We start from the raw sequence: 22,319 nt of genomic DNA, 5'->3' as shown, positions 1-22,319 counted from the left end.
ATGTACCTCTCCACCATGAGCTGGTTTAAAAAATATGTTTTAGGCCAGAATCTTATCTCCAAACTATCATTAAACAGTGTCTCAGAGATCAGACAGTGTATTCATCACCACTTTATGTTATATCTTTCTGTGAGGGAGCTTTTAGAGGTGGATGTCTGGATCCTATCACCACCACTGTGAACAATTCTGACTCGGTAAGCTTCTCTAGAACAGAGCACTTCACACCAAACCACTCTGAATGACTTTATTTACATCTTAACCACTTAATTGTGCAGAAATTTTGAGAATTTTTCCAAGTGAAAATAAGTTAACACACCCTCTACAGACAACACGCTTAAATGTGGGAAATTTAGTGCACAATTTCTATTTATTTGCTGAGTTTAACTTGTTGGAAACAATAAAGCATAAAATGCAAGATGTGCCATAAATTTTTCACAGGGCAAATTTTATGTCTTATTTTTTCCAATGTGTGACATTCAGCACATAAACCGTAACTGTGCATCAAAGTGTGCAGAGGTGCGTCTCTGTAGACTCACATAGAAAATCAACAAAATGTGATGTGACCAGGGGCGCTCAAACTTTTGCACACGGCTGTATAAGACACCAGCTGAGTTGAATGTATAAGTGAGACACTCGCAACTGAAGGATGAAACATTCAGGCTGTACAGCCCAGCCACAAAAACCCATCTATGGACGAGTTCCACTGTCCATTAGACTCACATTATGTCCAGCCTGTAGGTCATCAATCCACTGGAAGCCCTGTAGCACCTTCAGGCACCACATTCTGACCCAGTAAGAAAAATGGCAGCTTTCAGGGGAAAGTAACGAGCTTCTGTCTGCACACGCAGCTCATCCCGCTGTTATCTGGGTCATGAGGAGGCACTTAAGTGTGTCTTTAACCCTGAAGCAGAGACTGATAGCCATCTCAGTGCGCGCTGACAGGCTGCTACTGCGCCTCTGCCCTCCTAGCGCGGGTTATCGTCTGTGGGGTCAGACTCGCTGGCTCCTGCCCCCTCCGTCTGTCTCCACACCCTTAAAGCCGACCCGCTGGGCCTGCACCCTCACTTCACCGCTCACTCAGCCCAGCTCAACCTGTATCTCATCGCTGACAGGTCACCATTGTTCAGCTTTACGGCCCAAAGCCTCATTTCAGCACGTTTTCATAGGAACAACAAATAAAAGCTAATCTCGCTTTTGCTAATCCCGAATTTGACTTTTCTAGTCATGTTTTCGACTCTTATGTAAAAATTCTGCACTTAAGAGAAATATAAGTTCAACATGAAGGCTTAAGTTTCCCATTTAAGCGTCTTGTTATTTACTTTTAGTCAATTTTGAGTGTTGCTAACGTTGCATTTTAGCATCATCCTTAAAATCTGCTATCAAACGACTTCTGCTCTGAATTTCCCAGTGATCTGTAATGGGGACGATCGCTATGCTGGGAAATTACATAATTAAAGCAAAAATACTGGAGAAATTAAGCATTTTAAAAGTTTTGTTCAGTTCACAGAGCCTAGCATCGAGTGTTCACACAACATCGTTAGCCTGTGAGCTACATTCACTTTAGGAACAGAGGTACTACATCGCTGTTGTTGGAAGAAAACCTCGTATCTTCAAAATGGTAACTTTACAGGAGAAGGAAAAAACCTACTTTACTTTTAATGTAAGTCAATGGAACCAGATGTCATTTCTTTTAGTCCATTCTTCATGAAATTTACATACAATGTAAAGCGTAACATGTATTTTCAAATTATGTCAAAAACTGAAAAACGTCAAAAATGGAGATACAAGGTTTTTTCCGACAACAGCGAAATATTAACCCCTTAACATCCGGGCTTATTACATACTAAGGCTTATTATTCAGTAACTACAGGGACTTTAATGTAGACTAATTAAGCTTTTCTTAGGTTATTTAAGTGTGTAATAAAACTCTGGGCCTGCTGTCGGGCCCACGGCTCGGTAAGGGGTTAAAAAAATGCGGATTATAGACGCTTAACACTTAAATCTTCCCTAATCTAAGAACATTACTCACAAAAGTGTCTTAAGAAAGAAAATCTTCTTACATGTGTTTTTTCTTAACTTAATTCTTGGGAAGTTAGAAATTATTATTTTTCAAATAACTTTTAAGAGTTCTCTTATTTTCTTTTCTTAACTATTTTTTTAGAACAGGTGGTTTTCTTGAAAATATTATGTTCTTAAATGTTTTCTTAACCTTACGATAGCCTCACATTTGTCTTAGGCTTTAAAGGTTGACAAGGTGAGCGTCTAAATTTTTCACGGACGCTGCCTCTGCTGCCCCCCCTCCTCGTCCGTCACCCCACAGAATTCATATTTTCTGAGGAGGATTTTCTCTTGTAGGCTGTTTCTTCCTCATCAGCTCTAATTGTTATTTGCTAAAATTATTCACACTCAAGAGCACAAAAGTGTGAACAGTTCTGCGGTTTAAGATCACATCATGAATCTGACGTAGACTTTTTCTTAGGACCTTTCTCAACAACACATTTAAGGAAAAACATTTTTTTAACTTCTTAGTTCTTATGAGTCTTATGGATTTCTTAGTGTTTCTCTTCAGAACCTTTGCAAGTTTTTTTCTTTAAGAAGCTTTTGAGAATCTCAAAAATTTTATTTAACACACATTTTAGTGACGTCAAGTCAGGCAGTCTTGAACATTATAACTTGTATAAACTGGAATAAAATGTCGATCTTCAGGCCCTGTGGTGCCTTTAGACACAGCGGTCTCGATTTTCACAGTGTTATTGGATGAATCAAACATATCGGAGCCATCAATCAACAACTCTGTGAGAAGCCTGAAAAGGTATGCGCCTGACTTTTTGTGAAATAAAACCTAACTCTGATTTTTACAGTTAACTGTAACGGCTTGCACAACATGAAAACATGCTAACTCGCTAACTCCGCCCCGAGGGTCTTTGGGAAGTGAAATCAGGATGGGGGTGTGAGGACTTCATACCGGATTCATTTGCATAAAGTTAAACTTTTTGACACGTGCCTAAAACTCGGCGCGCCAGAGCCGTCATGCACTGTGCAGCTGCAGCAGACGACCAGAAACTTCCCATTAAAAATGAATGGGACATGTTGCGTGTGCTGAGCAACATGAATACAGCATAAGCACCAATGTTCCCTTTGCACAAAATGAACACAGTTCTCCAAAAGTCAGCCTGTGGTAAACAAAAAACAATATTGAAGAAGAACAAGAGGAAAATATTGTACATGTGGGCAAATGCTCTTTTATTGAACAGACAGCCAAAAGAGAACTGCCGCCCAGCACTTCCAGCCACACACTTTCTGTGCCGGTAATGTCCACAACAACGCTATCGGAATAAATGTCTCTTCTTACCGGGAGTGGTGCAACTCCCAAGAGCTTCTTTGAATGGCAAGCCAGGGGCAGGATGCCATATAGGCCCCCATCATGGGTCAGTTGTCCTGGCGAACCCACAGAGTCCCTGGGGCGTACGGGGATGCGAGAAGGCACATCTGCTACTGAGCCATGCTGCGCTGTTTCTTCTTCTTTGCTGTCCTAAGTTCGCTGAAGTGCTATTCTTCTTCAGGCTGCTGGGGGCTGAACCCACTTCTGACACCAATGTAGCCTCTAGATGAAGAACCAGAGGGAAACATAGTACATGCGAGCAAATGCTCTTTTATTGAACAGCCAGGATAGCAGGCAGGTCACTTTGTGTTGACAGTAGGCACTAACACTGGAACTAACTACCCCACAGTCCAGCACAGAATACCACAAATAACACTGCTGCACTTGTAACATCCACAACAACAATAATGGAACAAATGTCTCTCTTCTTACTGGGAGTGCAGGACCTCCTGAGAGCCTCTTTGCATGGCCACACCTCCCGCGGTGCTAAGGCACTTTAATTATGTTCAGTCCTGAGCATGTCTGACCTCTAAATGTCAGTGGATCTTCTGATTTGCATAAATTAGTTGAAATAGGAACACCGCTGTGCACTGCAATGACAGAAGTCCACTGTTAAACTTCAACACTTTGATATACCGGCAAACTCAAACTAGTCAAAACAACTTAAACACCACATTTGGCAACACTTGCTGGTTTGTTTGGGGTATTTTGGTGAGGTCAGTCTTATGACAGCAGTTAAATGAGCAAGAATGCTAGCTTGCAAGTAGCAGCAGACATATGTCAAATATTCAATGACCTCATAATTCAGAGGATCGAGTGACATTCAGGGGGAAAATGTACACACTGCAAAAAGTACTGGCTTTACCACAGCATGCGAAAGTGCGTATATCATATGGCCATGACTCCCGAACGATGACTCCACTTCAGAGATGTATAGAGATGAATCAGTAACGAGTGTGTGGTGTTTAATCAATTTGTGCACTGGTGTCTGTCAAAATGATGCATGGAAGTTAAATCTTCTCTGGTAGAAGCTACATCCACCCACACAAGGGCCCATTGTGCTGAGAAACTGTCTCCTGATTATGCAAGAACAGCCTTCAGTCTCTGATTTCCCTTCAGAAAGAGTGATGAATATGAATGGAAGTTAAATCTCTGGTATATAAAGTACATACATGCACACAAGGGCCCATTGTACTGGAGAAGTGTCTCATGATTATGCAAGCATGGCCTGTAGCTCCTGATTTTCCTTCAATATCCCATAATACTCTGAAAGCCACATTCATCTTCGTGCTCAAATCTTGCCAAACCATAAAAGTGGAGTTTAGGTCAAACTCGGGAGAATTCCCTGCACAACAACCCCAAACTGAGTCAGCGCATGTTTGTGGTCGAAAGGTCCCGAAGCTCACGCTGATTATTCATTCATTCATTCATGCTTGAAAAGTTCATCCTTGTTGAGTTGATTATTTATAATCCATGAAAACGCTGCCGAATTCCCAACAACACTAAGCAGCAGCGCACGCAGAGGATATGCTGGACGGAATTTGGCTCTATTTGCTTCAAATGGGCAATAAAACACTAACATGAAGTCATTTTTAGCTCGCTGGGAGCAGATGGCAGAAGGACACAACCCCCCACTGACCTTAACCCTCACTGCCAACAGACTTAAAGGGGGGAATTCCAACAATTACAAAACAAATCTGCTTAATTAAATGGTTAAAAAAGTGAACACAGTCATTCAGAGTGGTTTGTTGTGAAATGGTTGATTGTAGAGACTCAGATTTCTTTACAGTGGTGGTGATAGGAACCGGGGGTTGCCATGACTACAACACAAATATAGCCAAATTTTTTATTCATTATCCAAAACCACCAGTGAACATACACAAGTCCTCTGAGCTTTTCAGTGAATTCATAATCATTTCATGTAATAACTGTCTGTGAGGGAGCTTTTAGAGGTGGACGTCTGGTTCCTATCACCACCACTGTGAACAATTCTGACTTGCTTCTCTAGAACAGAGCACTTCACACCAAACCACTCTGAATGACTGTTTACATTCACATCTGTTTACATACATCAGTGTTCTCTGACTACAATACCCAGCATGCATTATACAAATACATCACACAACCACTAATGCTGCGTTCGGGGGCTCATTGGAAGGTTGCATCTACCAGATGGTTAACTAGTATATACGACTTCACTCAGTTTGGGTGCTCGTTCATAGAAACACCCACCACACAAAGACAGGATGGAGGTCCGCAGAAAACATATCCTGCTTTTTCTTTGCCGTGTTAAAAAGCACACAGATCTAGTAGAAGGTTAAATGTTGCTGTATACATCTTGTAAAGTTGTGTATCATCTAGAATCCGGAGTTTACCAGTTGTAAACATGACTTTGTTGGCCATTTAATTTACAGGTGGGAAAAATGGTATTTCCCAGTTTCAGACATCACTCGAACGCAGCGTTAGACTCCCCCACAGCGATAAAGAAGTCCTGACTGCTAGCATGACAGCCAGTGATGTACAGTGCCGTGAAATAGTATTTGCCCCCACCCGATTTCTTCTATATTTTTCCTGATTTGTCAGATCATCCAACTAATTTTAATATAAGAGAAAGATAACATGAGTAAACACAAAAACGCCGCTTTTAAATGATCATTCTGTTTATTGAAGCTAAAGATTTATTTAAAACCCATGTCACCCATGTGAAAAAGTAATTGCTGGTGGAAATTCTCCTTCAGGATTTTCTGATAGAGGGCAGAATTCATGGTTCCATCAATTACGACAAGTCGCCCAAGTCGATGGTCTGCAGAAGCAAAGCAGCCCCAGACCATCACACTACCACCACCATGTCTCACTGTTGGTATGATGTTCTTATGGTGGAATGCAGTGTTAGCTTTACGCCAGGTGTAAAGGACCCATGTCTTCCAAAAAGATCCCCCTTTGACTCTGGAGTACCAGAGCCTTACCAGTGGCTCAGATAGGTCCAGGTAGGGCTGAACAGCATTTTGCCTTCAATAAATGAAATCATTTAAAAGCAGCATTTTTATTTACTTAGGTCAGGTTGTCTAATGTTAAAAGGAATTTGATGATCTTAAACGTTCAAGTGTGACATGCAAAAATAGAAGAAATTGGGTAAATACTTTTTCACAGCACTGTATTAAGATTAAGTGACCCTTATTAGTCCCACAAAGGGGGACATTTCACCACCGCATTTTAGCCATCTGTGCAGTGAAACACCACATGCACACCAGTGAACACACACTAGGGGCAGTGAGCACACTTGCCTGGAGCAGTGGGCAGCCCTATCTGCAGCACCTAGGGAGCAGTTGGGGGTTAGGTATCGCTGCGCTGCCGTAGCAGGTGAACAGGCATGTTCACGACCGATGTAGCAGTGGGTAAATGTTTCATTCAGGTCAGAGTGTCCCTTTAACACCCCAACACTGACTGAGGACGATGTGTGAGGATTCAGACAGGCTGTCTGGACCATCCTAATGTTTTTAGCGTGCCATTATTTGTTAGGTACTCTAGCTTTATAGTGCAAAATTAATGAAGCAAATTAAAGATGTCAAACACATCTTGACTGATCAACTATGTTCGAGGTAACTTTAAACAGCCGTAGACGCCTGAGGAGCTGATTTTAAAGACCAATATCCTCCAATTTCCTTGTATCTTGTTGTCTGGTTCACTTTTGCTTGGGTTTGTGTCAAAAACCGTCCTAATTCATTTGTACTCGACCCTTTTCCAACCTTTTTATCTACTATTAAACAGGCAGTTTCCTTTTTACTGTGTCTTTAATATATATGTAAATGAGCTCTGTTCCGATTGGCTGCCCTGTATTGTCTCTCATTTGAAAACGTTCCAGGCTGAAACACTCCCTATAACTTCAGCATGAGTGGGCGGGGCTAAACTGCTGCAGGCTGAGTAGGTGTGCTAGCTTTTATGACATAAAAACAGTCAACTCAAAACAGGCTGCTGGACTGCAGAGTGGGAAGCTTTACATCCACATTATCAAATTGTTTAATTCCCAAAAAAAGGAAGAAAGTGAGGGAAGTGTGATTTTCCCTGATACGGGCCTTTAATAGAGTAACTGCGCTTTTCCTCTCGGAGTGGCCGAGGCTGCAGGACAAGGCCAGGCACATACCTGCCGCCCACGGTCTTATCACCGGCATATTTACCAGAATTTCACGTCCGAGACAGATGAGAGATATCGCAGGAATTCCTCTGATCAAGCAGCGCTTTCAGGAGGAAAAATGAGGGTGCTGTTTTTTGCCCTCTCTCTCTCCCTCCCTCCCTCCCTCCCTCCCTCCCTCTCTCTCTTTCTCCCTCCCTCACGTCTACGGAAAAGGGAAAACAGCAGTATCTCTGCTCCATTAGCTGCCTGACACGACCCTCGCAGCAGCTGCATGACCAGACATATTTCAGCACTGTCACTCGGGGAATTCAGATACAGCACAAAAAAAAAAGTGGAGGAGAAAAATATGTTGCTGTTGCGTGACTGACGCGTCCGTCCGTCAGCCCATGTTACACAACCACTGCACGAATCCTAAGCAGGTGTTTTCACACCTACAAGTGGCGAAGAGGGAAATACTGCCTGTGCTTTAACTCTGACTTTGCCCTCTTCAGCTTTACTGACAGTGACAGTGACTGAAAGTGCAAATCAGCTCTGCAGTGAGAGGCTATTTGCACAACACTGTTCAATAGGCTTCAGGCAGTCACTGGTGCAGTAAGTACAGTCATTAGGTGCGAATCTGGAGGCCAGCAGCGCCGCACAGAGCAGCGTTTGACCACCTCTAAGGCAGCTGTGAGTGTTTCACAAAGCTGAGCAAACTTAAACCCAGAATGCGCACAGTAACACAGGAATGTCCCCTAGAGACTCGCCTTCGGGCTTAAAGGGCTCATATCCTACAATGTTTTGTTGTATTTCACATTTCCCCCTCTGAACGTCCACTGGGGTCATTATTCAGTTTACTTGACCGTTTTCAGTGACACTTTTTTGAGTGTCTTTTTAGATGAAACAAACACTCAATGGGCTCTCAGTAACATGTCAGACATATGAGGATTAGGTTTTGGGTGGAAGCTAAGGTTAGGGCCAGGGTGAGGGTTAGGATTAGGTTTTGGGTTGAGATTAGGATTCGGATTAGGGCCAGGGTTAGGATTAGGTTTTGGGTTGAGATTAGGATTCGGATTAGGGCCAGGGTTAGGATTAGGTTTTAGGTTAAGGTTAAGGTGAGTGTTAGGATTAGGTTTTGGGTTAAGGTTAGGGTTAAGATTAGGGCCAGGGTGAGAGTTACTTGTTGGGTAAGGTTATGTTTTGCGTAATAAAAGTAACATACATCTACTTAATGTAAGTAATGTATCAACAGAACATCTACAAGATATTTACTTCAGTGTATTCAGATGCTTCACTGCTGCTACTTCACTGATATGTTGTTGATGTGTTACTGATACTCTGTTAAGAGTTTATTAATCATCTACAAACGACCACTCCAACTAAAGTGTTCCCCATTTTCTCCAACCAGATGTATAAACAGGACCTCTGATCAGCTTCCCTTAAAACAGCAGACCAGGATGAAACACTCTTTATAACTTCAGTGGGCGGAGCTAAACCGCTATAGGCTGAACAGTTGGATATACAGCACTGTACAAAAGCTGCACCTGTTTATCCGGACTCTCTGTGTTCATTTGCTCAGAAAAGCACTAATATTAGAATAAATGCCAGTAATATTAATACAATAAGTGGTGATTTTATGTATGTCAGTGTGTTTGTTTGACCATGTCCAAACGTCTCCTCGAGGAAGCCCAGCACTAACTGAAGTTATCATCTAAAACCTGGTTTTGTTAATCAATCCTTCAATAACCTCTTAAATGGCCAAAGTTTTATTACACACTTTATAACCTCAGAAAAGCTCAGCCAGTTTGCACTGAAGTAGCAAATGAATAATAAGCATTAATATATGTTATAAATTGGATTTTAAGGGGTTAAATTAAATCAGGTGCCCGGCTGATGGATGTGAAGGCTGAGGGTGACGGAGTCAGAGTGAAGTCTAAAGACAAACCTCACAGCATCTCAAACATACTTTTTCAAAATAAGAAATTCTTTTCATTTTTACTGCATTTATGTTTGTTTGGTTGTATTTATTCTAATGATAAAGTTGTTCCCTGCAAAAACACACTTGAGTGTACCTAAAACTTTACAGTACTTTCAAAGTAAATGTACTGGTTTTCATAGCATCACAAAAACAATAAAAAATGAATAATTAAACAGGCCATTTCTGTAACGTAACGTCCAAATAAGGACGGAAAGCGAACGGTTAACAATGATTTTTTCCCTGATATGGGCCCCTTAAGTTGACATTAAGCTGTTATTTCATGAAATACCCTTTGGATTCGACTCATCAGGTAAACACGAAGCCCTAAAATGAGCCTTAGAGCAGGAAAGGCTTTAAACTGCTGAGGCTCTATAGGACCGGAGCTGTCCAGCCCTGAATTAGAACCACAGCCTCTGTGAAAACATTTGTGAGTCAGTCTTTGGCTGTGGCGCCATCTAGTGACAGTTCAACCTTTTAGGCTCTGAATGCACTGTAAGATGGGAAAGTGCCTGCAGTGGAATCAATGTGTCAGTCGTCTGGGAATGAACACTGTAAAATGACATTAACAAGCAAACATTTAGCGCCATAGTTTATTGCTGCCCATCATGTCCAATAAAGATGTTTTGCTGGGATTCAGCAACTGATTAAGCTTCAGAGCCAGAACAATCACGGAGGAACTGATTCTAATCTGATCCTCAAACCTAATTCTAACACTGACTCTCAGAGTCAGCTTAATACTTACAGCAGATCTTTAAATGATGTAGAACCAAGGCTTGACCATTCAAATCTCATCTGTACCACTTCTTGTTTGTCTGCCGGTTTAAACTTGTACACAAAATATACATTGAAATTAAAAGAAAACAAAACAAAAAAAAAAAAAAGTATTTGGAGTTCCAGGGAATTCAGTTCTAAACGATCTCTGTGTTAAAAACTGACCGACGTGAGTCCAGTTAAGCCTGAGGGCTTTCAGAGAGGGCCGAGTCCAGCCTAGGCTCAGTGACCATGAGTCCGGCTTCTCTGTGCTGTTTAGGGTTTTGGTTCTGAACTCAACCCCAGGCTTCACGCTTTCTCACTCCACAAACTGACGGAGGATCCTCTTCTCCTCCTCCACGAAGTTCTTATCAGACGTGGCCTGGCCCATGTCCCTCTTCCTCTTCTCCTTCTGCTGGAAGGTCTCCACTCGCCGCTTCTTGGCAGACTTGGACTCCTTGTCTGTAGAATCTTCATCATCTGCACAGACGAACACAAGAAGAAGACCATTATAGAGAACAGGAACGGTCCCTAATCTCTGTTCCCTACAATAGAACACTATATAGAACAGGAACGGTCCCTAATAACTGTTCCCTACAATAGAGCACTACATAGATCAGAGACGGTCCCTAATAACTGTTCCCTACAATAGAGCACTATATAGAACAGTAATGGTCCCTAATCTCTGTTCCCTACAATAGAACACTATATAGAACAGGAACGGTCCCTAATAACTGTTCCCTACAATAGAGCACTACATAGATCAGAGACGGTCCCTAATAACTGTTCCCTACAATAGAGCACTATATAGAACAGTAATGGTCCCTAATAACTGTTCCCTACAATAGAGCACTATATAAAACAGGAACAGTCCCTGATCACTGTTCCCTACAATAGAGCACTATATAGAACAGGAATGGTCCCTAATAACTGTTCCCTACAAAAGAGGACTATATAGAACAGGAATGGTCCCTAATCACTGTTCCCTACATTAGAACACTATATAGAACACTACAGAGAACACAAATGGTCCCTAATCACTGTTCCCTACATTAGAGCACTATATAGAACAGGAATGGTCCCTAATCACTGTTCCCTACATTAGAGCCCTATAATAGAACACTATATAGAACAGGAATGGTCCCTAATCACTGTTCCCTTCATTAGAGCCCTATATAGAACACTACAGAGAACAGGAATGGTCCCTAATCACTGTTCCCTTCATTAGAGCACTATATAGAACACTATAGAGAACAGAGATGGTCCCTAATCACTGTTCCCTACATTAGAGCACTATATAGAACAGGAATGGTCCCTAATCACTGTTCCCTACATTAGAGCCCTATATAGAACACTATAGAGAACAGGAATGGTCCCTAATCACTGTTCCCTTCATTAGAGCCCTATATAGAACATTATAGCGAACAGGAATGGTCCCTAATCACTGTTCCCTTCATTAGAGCCCTATATAGAACACTATAGAGAACAGGAATGGTCCCTAATCACTGTTCCCTACATTAGAGCCCTATATAGAACACTATAGAGAACAGGAATGGTCCCTAATCACTGTTCCCTTCATTAGAGCCCTATATAGAACACTATAGAGAACAGAGATGGTCTCTAATCTCTGTTCCCTACAATAGAACACTATATAGAACAGGAACGGTCCCTAATAACTGTTCCCTACAATAGAGCACTACATAGATCAGAGACGGTCCCTAATAACTGTTCCCTACAATAGAGCACTATATAGAACAGTAATGGTCCCTAATAACTGTTCCCTACAATAGAGCACTATATAAAACAGGAACAGTCCCTGATCACTGTTCCCTACAATAGAGCACTATATAGAACAGGAATGGTCCCTAATCACTATTCCCCACTATTGAGCACTATATAGAATAGGAATGGTCCCTAATAACTGTTCCCTACAAAAGAGGACTATATAGAACAGGAATGGTCCCTAATCACTGTTCCCTACATTAGAACACTATATAGAACACTACAGAGAACACAAATGGTCCCTAATCACTGTTCCCTACATTAGAGCACTATATAGAACAGGAATGGTCCCTAATCACTGTTCCCTACATTAGAGCCCTATAATAGAACACTATATAGAACAGGAATGGTCCCTAATCACTGTTCCCTACATTAGAGCCCTATAATAGAACACTATATAGAACAGGAATGGTCCCTAATCACTGTTCCCTTCATTAGAGCCCTATATAGAACACTACAGAGAACAGGAATGGTCCCTAATCACTGTTCCCTTCATTAGAGCACTATATAGAACACTATAGAGAACAGAGATGGTCCCTAATCACTGTTCCCTACATTAGAGCACTATATAGAACAGGAATGGTCCCTAATCACTGTTCCCTACATTAGAGCCCTATATAGAACACTATAGAGAACAGGAATGGTCCCTAATCACTGTTCCCTTCATTAGAGCCCTATATAGAACATTATAGCGAACAGGAATGGTCCCTAATCACTGTTCCCTTCATTAGAGCCCTATATAGAACACTATAGAGAACAGGAATGGTCCCTAATCACTGTTCCCTACATTAGAGCCCTATATAGAACACTATAGAGAACAGGAATGGTCCCTAATCACTGTTCCCTTCATTAGAGCCCTATATAGAACACTATAGAGAACAGAGATGGTCTCTAATCACTGTTCCCTACATTAGAGCCCTATATAGAACACTATAGAGAACAGGAATGGTCCCTAATCACTGTTCCCTTCATTAGAACCCTATATAGAACACTATAGAGAACAGAGATGGTCTCTAATCACTGTTCCCTACATTAGAGCCCTATATAGAACACTATAGAGAACAGAGATGGTCCCTAATCACTGTTCCCTACATTAGAGCCTATATAGAACACTATAGAGAACAGAGATGGTCCCTAATCACTGTTCCCTACATTAGAGCCCTATATAGAACACTATAGAGAACAGAGATGGTCCCTAATCACTGTTCCCTACATTAGAGCCCTATATAGAACACTATAGAGAACAGAGAATGGTCCCTAATCACTGTTCCCTACATTAGAGCCCTATATAGAACACTATAGAGAACAGAGATGGTCCCTAATCACTGTTCCCTACATTAGAGCCCTATATAGAACACTACAGAGAACAGAGATGGTCCCTAATCACTGTTCCCTACATTAGAGCCCTATATAGAACATTATAGCGAACAGAGATGGTCTCTAATCACTGTTCCCTACATTAGAGCCCTATATAGAACACTATAGAGAACAGAGATGGTCCCTAATCACTGTTCCCTACATTAGAGCCCTATATAGAACACTATAGAGAACAGAGATGGTCCCTAATCACTGTTCCCTACAATAGAGCCTTATATAGAACACTATAGAGAACAGGAATGGTCCCTAATCACTGTTCCCTACATTAGAGCCCTATATAGAACACTATAGAGAACAGGAATGGTCCCTAATCACTGTTCCCTACATTAGAGCCCTATATAGAACACTATAGAGAACAGGAATGGTCCCTAATCACTGTTCCCTACATTAGAGCCCTATATTGAGTGCACTCCTCCACTAGGTCTCAGACACCAGTGTAAAATGGCAGAGCTCTGAATTGGGGCTCTACACAGTTCCAGACTTGGTCTGAGACTCTGATCTGAGGAGGGACTCTAACTGATCCGGTTCTCCCTCTGTGGCTCCATTACCGGATTCTGGCTGCTCCTCGTCAGGTAGGAATTGGGCGTTTCCCGCGTGCGGCTGCGGCGCATCGTCTCCGTTATCCTCGTACACGTTGGACCACTTTATGGCCATGTCCATACCTGGCGGCGGCCCCTTCTTCTCCTCCGTCACGTAGCTCTGAGGGGGCGGCACCGCGTTGCTCTTCCACACCTTAAACTCCTTTGCGGGCTAAAGCAGAGAAAGATCATTACACAGATGATCAGAACCTTATACACACACACACACACACACACACACACACACACACACACACGCACGCACACACACGCACACACACACACACACACCTCTGTCAGGCATAACATTATGACCACCCACTTGTTTCTCTGCTCATTGTCCATTTTATCAGCTCCACTTACTATATAGGTGCACTTTGTAGTTCCACAGTTACAGACTGTAGTCCATCTGTTTCTCTGCATACTTTGTTGGCCCCCTTTTACTCTGTTCTTCAGTGGTCAGGACCCCCATGGACCCTCACAGAGCAGGTACTATTTGGGTGGTGGATCATTCTCAGCACTGCAGTAACACTGACGTGGTGGTGGTGTGTTAGTGCGTGCTGTGCTGGTACGAGTGGATCAGACACAGCAGTGCTGCTGGAGTTTTTAAACACTGTGTCCACTCACTGTCCACTCTATTAGACACTCCTACCTTGTCAGTCCACCTTGTAGATGTAAAGTCAGAGACGATAGCTCATCTGCTGCTGCACAGTTTGTGTTGGTCATCCTCTAGTCCTTCATCCGTGGTCACAGGACACTGTTGGCTGGATATTGTTGGTTGGTGGACTATTCTCAGTCCAGCAGCGACATTGATGTGTTTAAAAACTCCAGCAGCACTGCTGTGTCTGATCCACTCAGACCAGCGCAACACACACTAACACACCACCACCACGTCAGTGTTACTGCAGTGCTGAGAATGACCCACCACCCAAATATGGCCATAGTTTATTAAATCATTGCCTTATTAAAAAGTAAACGTTATTCTGTGTTACGGAGCCCTGCTGGTGACGTCCCATAGAAAAAAAAAGTGTTGTTAATGATCTTGTTCCCATGACTTAATATGGTGTGTGAACAACATAATTAAGTCATGACCACAACCTAATAAGGCATGGGAACGAGGTCATGCCTTAAGCTCTGGTCAAGGCTTAATTACATTGTTCCCACGCCTTACTAAGGGGTGGCCATGCATTAGGATCTCATTCCCATGGCTTACTAAGTTGTGGCCATGACTTAATCATCTTGTTCCCACATCACCAGCAGGGCTCTGTATTTTACTGTACACTCACGGTGGAGAGGAACCTGCAGGAACAGCAGTATTAAATCATACATATAAATTATTTTACTATCATTACATTTAAACTCTCCCTGGTGGCTTTGATAGTAAATAAAACGGCTATATCTGTGCTGTTGTCATGGTGACCCCTGGTTCCTATCACCACCACTGTTTACATCTCAGCCATTAAATCATGCAGAATTTCAGCTAATTCTGTGGACTTCTCCTTTTTAAACGACTGCTAATCCTGATCCAGACTGAAATCTTAGGCCTGCAGCTTCTTGTTCGACTTTCCCCGGTCCACCTTAAATGGTGCAGCAGCTCCATTCAGCCCAAGGCGCCAGAGTGTAACTGCTGCACCATTTAAGGTGGACCGGAAAATTCAAACAAAAATCTCGTGTTTTACCTCCTCGGGCGCTTTGACGATGCGGCTCTCCCAGTCGATGTGCTTGTTGAGCGGGTTGTAGAGGAAGGCCGGCTTGCTGATGGTCCTGAACAGCTCGTCCGGTCGGGGTAACGGAGCTCCGGGCGCGCTCTGGCCGCCTGCGGAGGCCGAGGAGGCGGCTGAGCCCGAGGCCCGCTGCTGCTTCTGCCTCTTCACCGCGGGCTCCTCCTCCTCCTCACTGCTGGAGCTCAGATCATCAGCGCAGCCCAGGAAGAAGTTCAGCGGCTCATTCTTCTGACTGTCGCCCATGGCGCCGAACGGCTGGGTCGTCCTGAACGAGCTCGAAACACCCCAGCGCCTCAGACAACAGCCGCCATTCAAGCGGGGCGCTGAAATATGACGAGCGGGTTTGACCAGTAAGTCCAACCAACTTTCCTTCGCGAGGGATTGTCGTTTGGCTGCACCGCACATGAAGACCGCTAGGTGGCGACAGAGCACTATAAATAGAGCCCGATTGGCCTGGATTTTAAAAACTGGAGCGTCCGTTTTAAAATTTCCAAGTTTGTAGAGTTTTAAGTTGTTATCTGTCTATTTATGTGTTTATTTGTAAAATTTGTGCTTGCACGTTAAGATTCCCACTGAAAAAGTACAGCATGGTCAGCTTTGGGCCTGGAGATGAACCACCCTGCACAGTTCAGCTCCAGCCCTAATCAAACACACCTGATCCAGGTAATGAAGGCCTTCAAGGCCATCTGAGTATTAGAGCCAGGTGTGCTGGATCTGACCTCTCCAGGACATGAGATCTCCAGGACCAGGACTGGGCACCCCGTGACCAGCATAGGACACCTTTTCGTCTGAGTTTGATGGTCTGGCTCAGTCCTGGACGGCCAGTGTCCAGCACAGTTGGGTAGTTTCCCTGCTTAAACACCCACTAAACCTGCCAATTGACAGATGAGTGTAATCATGTGTGCTTGAGCAGGTAAACTACCAAACTGTGCTGGACTCCAGCCTCCAGGACTGGAGCTGTGCACCACTGGTTTAACTGGTGAACCAGCACGAACAGCTTGACCCGAGTCATCAAGGTCAAGCTGGTCAACCAGCTTTGTCAAGTTGTTCATGCTGGGAGACCAGCTACACCAACAAACTCAAACAAATAAAATAATGCTCTGCTGGTTTATCAGCTCTAACCGTGTTTCCACCTTGTCCAGCTGGATGTCCAGCTTGTTGACGGCACTGACCACCAAAGGTCAGCTTAAACCATGTGAAACCAGATACCAGCAAAAGCTGGACTTAGCTGGGTTTATCAGCAGGGATACGACACAAAAGTCCTCCCTTGCTCTTTCATGGACTGCTGTATGCAAAAGTTTGTGCACCCTGGTCAAATGATGTTTTGTTGACTTTTTTAAGTGAAAATAAGTGACCACTCCACAGAGAACAGTCTTTATTAGCTGAATTTAAAATATTGGGGAAGAAGTAGAACATGTGCAGCACAGAAGTAGGAAACAAACTGAAACTGTACCATAAAATTTGACACTCTTAAAAAAAGGTGCTTCAGTGGTTCTTTATAGAACCATGGAACACTCAAAGAACCCTCTGCATGATTAAAGGGGTCTTTGCATCATGAAATGTTCTTCACATTGATGGAAAATGTGCTGTAGATGGTTCTACATAGAACCTTTTTAAAAATGGTTCTATATAGCACTCAAAACGGTTCTTCTATTGTTACGGTGTCAAGCTTTTCAAAAAGGTTCTATATAGAATTGTCTATAGCACATTCATGCATTCTCCATCAATCTGTAGAACGCTTTCATGATGCAAAGAACCTTTTAATCATGCAAAGGGTTCTTTAAGTGTTCGTGGTTCTATATAGAACCGTTCTCTTTACTAAAGAACCCTTGGAGAACCGAATCTACAGTGTATAATCAGACCAGGAGGTTTCAGACTTTTACCTCCGACTGTCTGTTGGACTATTCCTTTGAAATGCTTTGCAGCTGTTCCTTCTGCAACCAACACACCATAAACCTGTAGGCAGCATCCCATAATACCATCTCCACATCACAAAGGAACACAGGACACGTCAGCGGTCAGCGTCACGCAAAACTTTTATTCTTTAAAGGGAACAAAAAGTGTGATGTGAACAGAGAAGAGAACACAGTGTGAGGCCTACAACGGCACGCGAACGCTAACTAGCTCAGACTCACAGCACAGTAAAATGAAGGAACCTGAGTTTAAGGTACTACGGTTCTAACAGCTGCTACATCGGACATTAAAATCACTGGAGTAGAAAGAATCACAGGCTTTTCTCCTTAGAGCACAGCAGGTTCACCAACTCGGTCAAACGTTAAGGAGCAGCTCAGCTCCACACGCTAACGCTCAGCGTTAGCATGACTGACTGAGCTGCTCCTCTTTTCTACCTCAGAGGGTCTGAAACGCGACTCAAACTCGGTCCTTTCACAGAACGAAGGCTGTTTTTCATTCTGAGGCAGAGATCTGGGTGGATGTGGATCTGTTTAGCGATGCTAACCGTGATGGAAACGTCCGGCTGGGTCTGGAAGGCTAATCAAGGCTGATTTTTTTTGCTGTGCCTGTTGTTTTTTCATGAGCAAATCTGTGTGGAGGGGAGGGAGGTGGCTGATTAAGACCGGCGGTCCGACCCCAAGACGTGATAAATGTTATGTCTGGACGGCACCATCTGCGCTCCTCGCTCTCCGCAATACTGAATTTAGCAAGACTTCGTTGGCGTTAGCATCACAAATGTCAAACACCGAAGCAACTGACCCGTCCATGCTCCGCCTGTTCTTCCATAGCAACTGTTGCTAGGTTGGACAAGTTTTACAAGACTTTGGCCACTCAAACGTAGCACACACTTCAAACTCTGAGCCTCAGATGGTGTTTATTTAGTGTGTGTGTGTGGAAGGCCGCACTGCTACGGTTGTATAAATAGCCCAGTAGTGATGGTCTCCCTCTGCCTCGCAACGGTAGCAATGATCTCATCCCTTAAAGGGGAAATCCACTAATATTTCTACATTTCTGCATGATTCAAAGGTTGAGATGTAAACAAAGTCACTCAGAGTGTGAAATGGTTCAGATGTCTTTACAGTGGTGCTGATAGGAACCAGGGGTCACCATGACTACAACACAAATATAGCCATTATATTTACAATCCAGAACCACCAGTGAGCTTACAAGTCTTTTGAGTGTTTATATGGAATGTTGGTGATGGTAAAAGTGATAAATCTGATCATTTAAGTTAGCTTTACAACACTCTGCATGTACCTCTCCACCATGAATACACATTAGGCCGAATATCTTGTCTAGTAAATATCGTACCACAGTGTGTTGCACCATTTTATGTACCAGCTTTCTGTGAGGGAGCTTTAAAGAGCAGTAAACTCGTCAGACATCTGGTTCCTATCACCACCATTGTGAACAATGTGAAGTTGTTTACATCTTTAACATCTAATTATGCAAACATTTTCAGCGGATCCTCATTTTTACGGTATGATCTAAAGGCTTTTTTATGGATGTAGCTTCAGACTGCATGTTGTTAAGCTTTCTATTTCAGCAAAACGTTAGTATCAATGGCAAATATGATGGGCGAATGTGGATACGGAAGGGAATCGCCTACGTCTTACGTCATCGAAGCATAATTGACCAGTTCATGGCTGCTGGAACAAAGGGAGCGAACTGGGATTTGACTCAGCTCTTCTCAGAGTGGTGGGCAAACGTACCCAACACTTTCTGATTGAGTTCAGGCTGAAAATAAACCTCTGTAACCACATGGACCACTGGCATATTGACACAGACAGACGGAACCAAGCCTCCGTTTCAGCTGGGAGAAGGTATATCCCATAATTCTGTGCTCAGTGAGAAGACTGCTGCAACTTGTTAAATGGTTTTACTGCAATGCATGAGCTAATATTTATGCACTTGGCCCAGTTTATAATCCCAGATTATGCATTCATGAAGAGGTCTGTTGTGACACGACTCTGACTTAAGCTTGACGCAGCGCTTAAGGCTGGTTTTAGTCAGCGGGAGCTACAGACAGCGGCTCAGTTAGTCTTCAGTCAGCCAGAGAGGGTGAAGGCCGCTCTACTAGCACACATTAGCTAAGTAATTAAAAGAGCCCATAAATTCACCACTTTGACCGATTTCAAGCCCATCCTCTCGGATAAAGCCGACAGGGAGAGGGTCCAGAAACCCCTCAGAATAACTCCACTGTGCTACGCTACAGCAGTTAGCTTAGCTGTGGCAGCAACTAAGATAGTCAGTGATGCTAAAACAGTCGTGAACTTTCTGATTAGCCTGTCAATCGTATGATTATTTCTAAAAGCCTCAATTACGCAACAAATACAGACACAACTGATCTACCCTAACAGTCTGACCTTATAGCTGTATGCAAAAGTTTGAGCACCCCTGGTCAAACTGCGTGTTTTATTGATTTTCTAAGTGTGTAAATAAGGTTAACACCTCCTCTACAGTGAACACACTTCTGCACACTTTCATACACAATTACCGTTTATTTACTGACTTTAATACACTAGATGGCCAAAAGTTTGTGGACAATCGCTCATCAAGAGTTGCTCAAGTATTAAAAAGGAGTTTGCCCCCCTTTGCTACAGTAACAGCCTCGACTCTTTGGGGAAGACTTTACACTAAATGTTGGAACACTGCTGTGAGGATTTGATTGCATTCAGCAGCGGGATCATTAGTGAGATCAGGTACTGATGTCGGATGATCAGTTCTGGATCCCATCCCAAAGGTACTGGTTGGTGCTTCATCACTCTAGACTAGAGAACCCAGTTCTACTGCTACACAGCTCAATTATGGGGGGCTTTATACCCCTTTAGCCAATGCTTGGTATTTGACATGGTGACCTTAGGCTCATGTGCGGCTGCTCCAGAGCATCCTGTTCTACTGTCAGTGCTTTTCTATGGAGATTATACAAACTGTGCGCGCATGTTAATGCAGCTGAATTCACTAATAAGAAGGAGTGTCCACAAACTTTTGGACATGTAGTGTCTATCCAATAAGAGTCCCTGGGCAAGACTCCTAACACTACCTTTGCCTTGAAGTCGATCTGGACAAGAGCATCTGCCAAATGCCGTAAATGTAACATATTGGGGGAAAAATAAAACACAAAATGTAGCCAGTGCAAAAGTTATGGCACATTTTATATATATATTTTTTTAGAAATTGTGCACTAAAATCTGCAGACCATTATTTAGGTCTGTTCCCCGTGGAGGAGGTGTAAACTCACATTCACTTAAAAAAACCAACAAAGCCCATAAAACTGTGTTACATCTTCTCACTGGGTTGAATTGGATTTCTGCCAACGTTATGTAAAGCTTGTCCAGCCCAGCAACAGTAGCTACGAAAGAACACATTTGTGGGCGGATGCTTCGTTTTGGCATCCGTGTTACAAACATCATCATTACCGAAGTGATTAATATAAGAGAGATGAGGTCAAAGACATTAATCATCTCTCGTTCTCTCTGAGCCGCTGCGGCTATGGCATCATCCTCTCTCTCTCGGCCAAGACGCAGGCTGTAAAATATACTGCTTGTGTCACAGAGTTGTGTTCCCCATCACACCAGCCTGCCAGACTGGGTGACATCACTGTCATAAACTCTGGACGAGCGGGCTACACAGAGAGAGAGAGAGAGATGGTGGAGCGAGTAAATGGTGAGAGAGAGTAAAAGCGTGCGCCTTGACTTGACAAGATGCTCATCCAGTATAAATTCTTTCCTTGTTTCATCATGAGAGAGAGAGAGAGAGAGATGGAGGTCACAGAGCAGAGAAATGAAGGCACTGCAGAAGTTCGTGCTTCTGTTTTTTCTCTGCATCTAAACACCTGATTCAGACTTGGTGATCAGCTAATGAGTTGTACTGGGAAAAAGCTGACCCGTTCAGTGGTTTGACACTGAAGAAAACTGAGCTCTGAGAGGAGAGTAAACTGGATGTAAACAAGGGCCTGAACAATTTTACCAAGCTAAAGATTCCAATTACTGATCATAAATCTCCTAGAAGAACCTGCACAGACCAGCATATGTTGTGTTTTGGATGCTGGTATGATGGTCAACCAGCATGACCATTTGGGGTGACCAGCTAAACCACATCAGACCAGCATAAACTAGCTTAAACCAGCATGGAATTCATGCTGTTCTACGTCATTTTGTCCTGCAGGGATTGGTCAGCATAATTTAATGGTCAAAATGTTTAAATAATGACGCCAGTAGTTCTAGTAAAGCAGTGCCAGATAATGATCGGACTGATTTCACTGTTAATTGTCAAATGTTTCATTAGTCTTTTTAAAAATAAACCACAAAACTCCAAAGTGTTCCTGACCGTGGTCTCACAGCGCCGACAAATCTGTAGAAAACTGCAACATATCGTCTGGACCCCAGTGTAAACATTCAGACGCGGTCAGGCGTCCTGGCACTACACGGCTTTCAATCCAGCAGACAACGACCAGTATTTACCAAATGTATCTGAGTAAGAGAGCTTATCTAGAATCACAGCCTGGGTCCTGCTATTTCCCCATCGGATCCAATTATATGGACCTGAACCTGATTGTAGATCAGTCCTCTAAACTAAGGCACTTGATAATGGGCTAGTGTGTTCCACTAACATTAGCTACAGTCCACTGTGCACCAAGCCCAGACTGCACTGTGTCCCAGCTGTATACTGCACACTAAAATAA

At 43.2% G+C, this 22,319-nt stretch overlaps 1 protein-coding gene across 1 annotated transcript; it reads right to left on the bottom strand.

The window, feature by feature from the left end:
• Positions 1–10,047: 10,047 nt before the first annotated feature.
• Positions 10,048–16,134, bottom strand: cunh1orf52 (chromosome unknown C1orf52 homolog). The gene is made up of 3 exons (XM_036592418.1): positions 15,638–16,134; positions 13,929–14,130; positions 10,048–10,701 (listed from the first exon to the last, which is right to left on the bottom strand). The coding sequence occupies exons 1-3, from the start codon at positions 16,085–16,087 to the stop codon at positions 10,541–10,543; spliced, it is 813 nt and encodes a 270-aa protein (XP_036448311.1). The 5' UTR covers positions 16,088–16,134; the 3' UTR covers positions 10,048–10,540.
• Between the last annotated feature and the right edge of the window lie 6,185 nt (positions 16,135–22,319).

This window comes from Colossoma macropomum, unplaced genomic scaffold (genome assembly GCF_904425465.1).
Source record: "Colossoma macropomum unplaced genomic scaffold, Colossoma_macropomum, whole genome shotgun sequence".
NCBI classification, from domain to species: Eukaryota; Metazoa; Chordata; class Actinopteri; order Characiformes; family Serrasalmidae; genus Colossoma; species Colossoma macropomum.
This window is presented reverse-complemented; position numbering and strand designations above follow the sequence as displayed.

Bases quoted from the DNA above. Each gene is read 5' to 3' on its own strand.
- cunh1orf52 (XM_036592418.1), bottom strand. From the start codon at position 16,087: ATGTGCGGTGCAGCCAAACGACAATCCCTCGCGAAGGAAAGTTGGTTG. The intron at 14,131-15,637 runs GTAAAACACGAG...TCTCTGCTTTAG, and splicing joins TCGTCAAAGCGCCCGAGGAG to CCCGCAAAGGAGTTTAAGGT. The intron at 10,702-13,928 runs GTAATGGAGCCA...TCGTCTGTGCAG, and splicing joins CGAGGAGCAGCCAGAATCCG to ATGATGAAGATTCTACAGAC.